This window comes from Nestor notabilis, unplaced genomic scaffold (assembly GCF_000696875.1).
Source record: "Nestor notabilis isolate BGI_N333 unplaced genomic scaffold, ASM69687v1 scaffold16722, whole genome shotgun sequence".
In the NCBI taxonomy this organism is placed as follows: Eukaryota; Metazoa; Chordata; class Aves; order Psittaciformes; family Psittacidae; genus Nestor; species Nestor notabilis.
In genome coordinates, this window is record NW_009917369.1 from 5,018 (window position 1) to 13,751 (window position 8,734).

At 51.5% G+C, this 8,734-nt stretch overlaps 1 protein-coding gene across 1 annotated transcript; it reads left to right on the plus strand.

The window, feature by feature from the left end:
• Positions 1–548: 548 nt before the first annotated feature.
• On the plus strand, positions 549–3,989 carry AK4 (adenylate kinase 4; the record flags this gene model as incomplete). The annotated part of the gene is made up of 4 exons (XM_010009202.1): positions 549–668; positions 2,143–2,315; positions 2,629–2,747; positions 3,875–3,989. Coding segments are annotated over 4 exons (527 nt in total), but the record flags the coding sequence as incomplete, so codon positions are not given.
• Between the last annotated feature and the right edge of the window lie 4,745 nt (positions 3,990–8,734).

Genomic DNA, 8,734 nt, shown 5'->3' on the forward strand with positions numbered 1-8,734 from the left:
TGGCAGAGGCTTGGAACTGGATGAGCACAAACCAGTCTGGGATTCCATGGCTGTGTGTTAGCCAGATCTGTGGTTCAGGGTAGGGTGACCATCCCGCTGTCGGAGGTGTGTGGAGCTGGCACATCCCTTGCAGCTGGTTCAGTGTCTTCAGGACATTTAACATCCATGCCAGCATTTAACATCATGCCAGCACCTGTAACCATACTGGTGCTGTCTCCAAAACCAAAGGAGCTCTGTGCATGGCACATGGTGCGTGCAGGGGCATAGCAGGGACAGTGCTGGTGACGGCAGGGCTGCCACAGCTCATCTAGTGCTCACTGTGTTCCTGCTCTTGGCTTTTTCAAGCATTTCCATTTCTACAGCACCAAAAGGACCTCGTGGCCTCCAGCTATCAGGAACAGCAGCTATGAGCAGGGGAATGCTGCGGAAAACATCCTGGATGAGCAATTTGGGAGGACAGGCAGAATTTGAGGGGGAGCGCTGGTTTTTAAGTGGAAATGTCACGCTTTCTTCTTCTTCTCTCTTTTTTCTTTGCTTCTCTTGAACAGAAGTTGGTGTCTTGGCAAAGCAGTACCTTGAGCGAGGCCTTCTGGTGCCCGACCACGTCATCACATGCGTGATGATGACGGAGCTGGAGAAGCGGCGAGAGCAGCACTGGCTGCTGGACGGTGAGTGCGCTGCTGGCATTCCCTGCGATGGGAAAATCCCAGCTCCCTTTAAAACACTGTTTTGCTGCTTACAGTTTGGCAGCACCAGGAAAGAGAAAACCTTTGCTGGTTGTGGAAAGAGAGGCAGAAGCTGAGCTGCTGGCAGAGACATCTGCCCTAAGCAGCAGCACGTGCGTGTCCAGCTGAGCCCTTGGCACGCATCCGGGAAAGGGAAAGGCTGGGAAAGGAGATGCGTGTTTCATAAAGCAGAGCCAGGGAGCAGAGCAGGGCTGGAGGCAAGCCAAGAAAAACCTCTTATCACCTCCATATGTGCGCAAAGGAGCTATTCATCCCAAGGCTGAAAGCCACCTGAGGTGCGGATGGAGAAGATGCCGAGAGCAAACCAGCCAGGGAAGCAGTGAAAGGAGCAGCAGAGGGTTCACCAGGAGCTCCTGCAGCCCTCAGTGGTGAAGCTGCATCCCAGCAGTGCAGTGTTGGAGGTGGCCTGGGAGCCAGCAAGTGCTGGTGGCAGTTCTAGGAACTGCTTTGGGGTTTGGTTAGGGGATGGGGCAGAGCTCGGTGGGTTGCACTGAGCTGCGGTGCTGGGCACAAGCAGGTGTGATGTGTAGGGATGTGTAGCCGAGGCCGTTGTAGGGGGAGAAGGCTTCCTGTGCCAATCTGCTGACGGTCTTTGAAATGGTCACTGAGTATGGAGATAATCCCAGAATCCCAGCCTGGTTTGGGTTGAAGGGAGCTTAAAGCTCCTCCAGCTCCAACCCCTGCCCTGGGCAGGGACACCTTCCACTAGAGCAGGTTGCTCCAAGCCCCTGTGTCCAACCTGGCCTTGAACACTGCCAGGGATGGGGCAGCCCCAGCTTCTCTGGGCACCCTGTGCCAGCGCCTCAGCACCCTCACAGGGAAGAGCTTCTGCCCAAGAGCTCATCTCAATCTCCCCTCTGGCAGGTTCAAGCCATTGCCCTTGTCCTGTCCCTACAGGCCCTTGTCCAAAGCCCCTCTCCAGGTTTCCTGGAGCCCCTGACAAGATTTTGGCTAAAAATACCCTACTTGGGAAGAGCCTGGGAGGTCTCCGAGGGTTTTATGGATATAAAAAAGCTTAAAAACATTAAAAAAAAGGGTGTTGTCAGCAGAGAAGACTGAAGAGGGGACTAGCTCAGAGTCACCCCTTGTTGCAGTCTGATGGCAAGAACAGATGCTTCCATCAGCACCGGCCCCTCTGCAGGGATCTAGCCCAGCATCAGACACGACTTTGCAGGAAAACATGAGCCCACAACGACCTGTGTGTTATATTTTGGGAGTCAGCGCTGTAGGAGCTATTTTTTATTGCCGCCATATGGTGGATGCCTGACTCTCACACCACTTGTGCTTGAGCAAGGAGCTGCGGTGGTTCTGCAGCTCCGGGGCGGTGGGTTTGGTTCCATCACTGCTGCTTTCCTGCCTTTCATGACAACCCCTTTCTGTTGCTGTGTCTACACAGGTTTCCCCCGGACGCTGGGGCAAGCCAAGGCGCTGGACAGGATCTGTGAGCTGGACCTGGTGATCAGCTTGAACATTCCCTTTGAGACACTGAAGGACCGCCTTAGTGCCCGCTGGGTCCACCCGGCCAGCGGGAGGGTGTACAACATGGACTTCAACCCCCCCCACGTCCAGGTAGAGCCCATAGCATGCCGGTGGTGCCAGCTGAGAGCCATTCACAGAGGAAAAGATGAGGGAAACCTTTTCTGTGTGAGCTGAGATCATAAAAGAACATTGGGGAAGAAATCCCAGGTGGCGAGCGCTGAGCATGGAATGCTTTGCCCTTCGGAGCCAGCCTGAGGGAGTTATGCTAAATATTCATTAGGAAAATGGGTTTTATCCAGAGATGCTCAATGGATGTGGAGCAGGAAAAGGCACTTGGCAGTGGGTGCATGGGAGGGAGCTGCAGTGGCTGGGGGGGGGGGCGATGTTGTTTGCCTTCCTGCAGGGCATCGATGACCTGACGGGCGAGCCGCTGGTCCAGCGCGAGGATGACAGACCCGAGGCTGTTGCTGCCAGGCTCAGAAAATACAAAGATGCTGCAAAGCCAGTGATAGAGATGTACAAGTGAGTTGGACCATGTGAATAAACCACGGTGTGACCATAAAACCAGGCACAAGTGCTGACTCCATCAGCCTGAGGAGCCCTGGCATGGCCCATGACAGATTTTGGGGGGCAGATCACAGCACTCAGCAGCACAAAGCCCAGCCTTTCACTGCAGCCAAACCCTGGCCCTGTTTGGAGGGATGACGCTGAGGTGAAGGCATTCACAGCTCCTGTCATGCTGGGTCCACAAAGGGTTTTGCTGGTGCTGGTGATGGGAGGGATTTTTTGGCACTTGCAAATCCCTTCTGCCCCCCAACTCCACTGCGCAGGGTGAGAAGTCTGTTTGCTTTGCAGCGCTATGAAACACAACCACTTAAGACTTCTAACTTCCTTCTGGGTGAGTATCCTCCAGCACAAGAGCTGGAGAAGCTCTGCGGTGCCCCACACCCTGCCCTCCCCATGAAGAGTCATCACTGAGGTGGGGATGGAGATGTTGCAGAGAGCAGCCCTGCGCTGTGCGAATGCAGGGTGGTGCACAGTCACCTGGCAAAAAATCACCCAGGGCAAGAAATCAGTTTAGGTGAAGAACAGGGTGATTGGCACGAGGGAAGAGGCTCAGATGGGTCTGCTGTGAGCACAGAGACATGTTTCAAGGCTTGTCCCTTCTGTGCTGCTGGTGGTCTGAGGCCGAGTTGGGAATAGATGGATGCTGTTGGTGGCAATCTGCTGCTGAGACGGCACGAGCGCCCAGGAGCATTTATAAAACCAGGAGTGGTCCAGAAGGGGGCAAAAGTGCCTTTGCAGGGGAGGGAGGAGCACTGGGGCCCTGAGTTTCCCACTTGCTTAAGCACATGAATAAATCCTGCTGATTTACATCTACAAAACACTTCATAGAGTGGTCTTTAGGAGCTGAGGGTGAGTTGTGTCCTGGGTCATGGGATTGTTCGTGGTTATCTGGGTTTGGTTCATCCGTGTGTGAGTGCAGCTGGGCTCCTACCAGTGAATGCCACTGCTCATCCCCTCATCCCCATCCTCTCACCCAAAAAGCCATTGGTGAACTTCCAGCCTCGCTGGGATGTCCCCTGATCTCAAACACCCCTGTCCTCAGGAAGGGCTGGTGGTGACTTCTCCCCCCATCTTTCTTCCAGGAGCAGGGGCATCCTTCACTCCTTCTCAGGCACAGAGACCAACAAGATCTGGCCGTACGTGTACACCCTGCTCTCCAGCAAGATCCCACCCGTCCTCTCGGATGAGGAGAACTAAACAGCTTGTGCTAAGGACCAAGAGTTGATTCCATCATGGATTTGATTTCTCTGTGCAGTGCTGGGGCTGTGCTCAGATTAGGCGACTGTGTGGTATCTAAAGTCTCTTCCCTGGGTGTACTGGGTGACATCGGTGGGTACATGGTTATAGCCAGTATCAGGGTGAAAAGGTCTTTATTTATAAGATCAAGCCTGCTGGAATAAGGTGGTTTTATTCTCTTTTGAGGCTATAAAGTATTCTTGTCTATGGTCCAAGTACACACAGAGGTCAGGTAATGGTCGTACCAGGTTTACACAGCTTGCCATGGTGTCCCTGCCACCCCATACAAACTCCAGTTGCTGTTTGAGCCTACAGTGTGCCACCCTGTTGCTCCGCAGTGCTGTTTTCTGTAGATTACTCTCTAGGTTGTTGTTGTTGGTTGTGTTGTTTTTTTCCTATAAATTATTTTCTATTAACTTTATTCCTCAGAAAAACAAAGCTCTAAAAAGCAAGACTTAGCCCAGTGGGAACTGGTGAGCAACATGGAAAATGTGTACGCTACAAAGCTCTGGAATGTGAAGGTCAGATTTCCAGCATTAATACAAGTAAAAGAGGGAAAACATGGGAGGGAAAACACACACTTGTGTTTCTTCCATGGAGAGAGAGGAAATCCCTGTCAGAAAAAGCTGCTGTACAGTCCAGTTTTCATGCAATGCTGTGACACCGAGCAGGATCTGTGCTGGGGATGCATTGCACTCCTTTGTGCTTACCTTGTTTATAGCTTTGAATACTACAAGATACAGTCATAAGACTTTCTCCCAAAGATCTGTTTCAATGTGTGCTTCAGTTTTGGGGAGAAATCAAGTCATTCCATTTCTGTGCTGCCTTTGTCCCTGAATTCCCCAGGAGATGGGGTGTTCCCTATGCCATTCCTGCTCCTCGCTTTCCCGCCTAAAAGTCCAACTTGCCTGGCAGAAGCAGCTCCTTTGCCACAAACCCCAGAGGAATGAGAGCCTTCCCTTCCTCAGGACACGTGCTGGGGCTGCTGAGAGCTGTGCCCAGGCACTTCCCACCATTTACAGCATCTTCTGAGCATGTTGCTCCTCTTCTCTCACGTGCAGGAGCTTTGTGGCTGGATGGAATGGCTTGTCTCAACTGGAAGTACTGTGACCCTCCTTGGTGGTAGGATTGCAGTACCTAAGCAATGGGGATGCTCTTCTTGTCTCCTCAAGTTGCCTTATTTTATAGACTATATATTTAAAGAAAAATAAAGCAAAATGTGTATTTTTAAAGGTTAAAAAAAAGAGGTTAAAAAAAGCTCAATTTTAGCATCAGTTTTGGGGAATTCTGCAGGAAGCTGCAGTCTGCCACGGGTGGCTCAGCAGGAGGGCAGGAAAACTGTCACTCCACAACACCCATTTGATGAATTAGAGCAGCCCAGGCAAGTTTTCATTGCTGAAGTGTCACTATTCCTATTTTCCGTTTGGAGAGTGGCCCCTTGGCAGGACAGGGGGAGCTGACTGGCTTTTTTAGGGATGCATAGGTGAAACCTCAACACGTCCCTGGATGGCTTTTATCCCCACCGAGCCACCTGCATCCTCATGCTGTCCGAGGAGCCCCTGATGTTTGCCCTCTCTGACAGAGGCAGCTTTGCCCTAGTGCTCTCCTGAAGCCATCAGGCATCTGCTGAGTGAGATCTCTGTCTCTCATTGCCTGCCTGGGGGTGAAGGTGATGATGCAGGTGAGGCTCCGCATCCTGCTCTGGATGGGACTGGTGGGAGCAGAGGGACCATCAGGTTTCACTGCTGTCCCTAGGGCCTTTCCGTTCCCCTGGAGCTCCTGGGCTGGGAGGACACAAATCTTCCACCCTGCAATGAAATCTTATTTAAGCAAGATTTTCCCATGACCCTCACATGAAGGTCTGGGCTTTTTTTAAACACAAATCTAGAAAGAGCCAAAATGTGTGCGCTGTTTTCTTTGAACTGATGGGCAGGAGGGGAGGAGATGATGTTGGGGGGAATTTTAGGCTATAAAAGCAGCCTGGCCATGGCAGGCAGCTCTGCCAGGGCTGAGTGCCGGGCAGGGGGGCTGCTCCCTGCTTTTCCTTGCTCCTGTGTCTCATCCATCCCTGCTGCAAAGTGCCTCCTGCAGAGAGGCCGCCCCACGTAGCGCCCAGCGGCGGAACAGGGCTTGCAGATGCCTTTGCCCCAGGAGAGCCGCTTGAGCGCTTGTTTTAAAGCCTTTGAGTCCTACAGTAGGTGTAAATCCCACGACTGTGCATACATTGAGCCTTTGGGATAGAGTTTTTCTACAAGAGTCATTCTATGGTGCATTTTCATAGACCAAATACCAGCAGGGACACGTGTCCCTTGTCTTTCCTCGCCGCCGCGCTCCCCTTTGGTACTTTACTGTGAACCTCATGCCTTTTGTAAAGCGATGGCAATTTTGTACTGACCCAAGATACTGTGTGGTGGGAGGGGGTCTCCCTGTGTGTGGGGCTCTGCTGGCACGTCACGCTGAGTCTTCTTCCTGGAGTTTCTTCCCAGTGAATCGCTGCAGCCATGTTACTGCTCAAAAGATGTAAATAAATCTTTTCTCCTGCTTATCCCTGTGCTGGCAGTGTCTGTGCATGAGTTATGCCCAATCTCCACTGAAAGCCAAGCTTTGCATGAGCCCTCGCCCTGCTCTGAGGCTGTTTCTTTGTATGAGACAAGGAGGAGGAAGAAAAGGAGGAGGAAGAGGGAAGCAGTCGGAGCATCCCCACTTGAACATAATCCCTCAGTAAATGGGGTCCCCCGGGTTTTAGGCTTGGGCACAATACTGCTATTTGGGTCCTGTCATATAGCTAACTTCTTTATTTGGTATAACCCAAAATAATAGTTAAAAAGACAGTTCTGATTGTGCAGGTTAAATCAGTTGCTCCTTCCCTCCCACCCTTGTTGCACTTAGAGTGGTTTTTATATTCCTAGTTAATTTTCCCAATAAAAGTAATGGAGAGCATTAGGCACAGCAAAGCTCTGGCTTTTGCCTGCGCCCGTGTGATCCTTCACATTATGTGGTAGCAGGGATTAAAAGCCATAAGATGAGGTGCCTCCCCCCATCACTACTCATTTGCAGATCCAATTGTTTTGTATTCCCAAATAGCAGCTCAGGGCCCTTTGTCCCATCTGGAGCAAACAGAGACTCAGAAATGATTAGGAGAAATAACAATAGGGTGATAAGCAGCAAACCCGCTGCCTGGGAGGTGAGGAAGCAGAGGCCAGGTAAGGGTGATACTGGGGTTCAGGGTCATGGCAATCCGAAGGCCAAGAAGGGATGTATTGCCTCTGCGTGTGATCTGGGGTGTATTGCCTCTCTGTAACTCTGGCTGAGGGTGCAAGGGCAGATAAATACAAGGAGGAAAAGAACTGCTACGTAAGCCAGAGAATGAACTCAGTCTAAAAACAAAAGATTGAAGGTCAAAAAGCAGAGCAGTATGTGAGGAATGCTGAAACCCAGCTGAGACCAGCGCCTTGGCTTTTCCCTGAGCGCTGTCAGAGGAACATGGGGGGCACAAGGGTCCGTGTCCCCATCCCTATGGCCTGACCTGTGGCATCTGCTGGAGGGGCTGACAAGAAACCTGGAGAAGGGCTCTTGACAAGGGCCTGTAGGGACAGGACAAGGGGAATGGCTTGAACCTGCCAGAGGGGAGATTGACATGAGCTCTGAGGCAGAAGTTCCATAGGATTCTATGGATCTATGAAAGGATCAATATCACACAATGTATAGGGATGGCAGGGAAAGGTGGGAATTTTAATGCATTCAGTGTTGTTCTGAAATAAAAAGAAATATTTAGCAGCCCTACAGGAACAAGCTGCTTTGTGGGTGCTGTGGCTGTCCTTGGCTATGCCAGGTTTGGGTGTGTGTCCCCTGTAGCTGGGGAGAAGCCCCACAGTTTCATAGAATCCCAGAATCCCAGCCTGGTTTGTGTTGGAAGGGACCTTAAAGCTCCTCCAGCTCCAATCCCTGCCCCGGGCAGGGACACCTTCCACTAGAGCAGGTTGCTCCAAGCCCCTGTGTCCAACCTGGCCTTGAACACTGCCAGGGATGGGGCAGCCACAGCTTCTCTGGGCACCCTGTGCCAGCGCCTCAGCACCCTCACAGGGAAGAACTTCATGTAAGGTTTGTAGCATATTACTCCTTATTTGCTGTGTGTGCTCCACGCTGCTTATTTACAGCCCTGTTACTTTAACTCATCCTTTCACATATCTGCCCCTGGGATCCTGTGTCTTGAGCTCCTCTGTTGCTTCCCCACCAGTCCCTCCACTGCTCTGCCTCCCCTGGGCATTGTGTGGAGTGATTAAAGCTTCTGGGATGCTCAGATACAGTGAGGATAAGGGATACCCAAGGAAGATAACTGGAATTACCGATGATCCTTGGAAGAAATGGCACTGATAGTCTGTAACCCCCTCGCATCTGTAGCTATAAATATTATATATAATAGTTGATGGTAGAGTACATTGGTATTACAGTTATCTGCTGTGATAAAGGTTTGGGGGCAGTTAATGGCATCTTTATAGCGTCAGCTAGTGCTGGGGACCCAGGGCAGTGCCTCAACCAGCACATTGCCCCATTCCCAGCTCTTTGACATGCCACATCCCCGCTGACTCCATCCAAAGGATTTAACCTTCTCCAAAATGCAAAAAATCAGGGGAAAAAGAAAAAAAAAAACAGAGAGGGTGGGTTCGTTTCGCACTCGATGGCTCAGACCTGCAGGCTCCAGATCC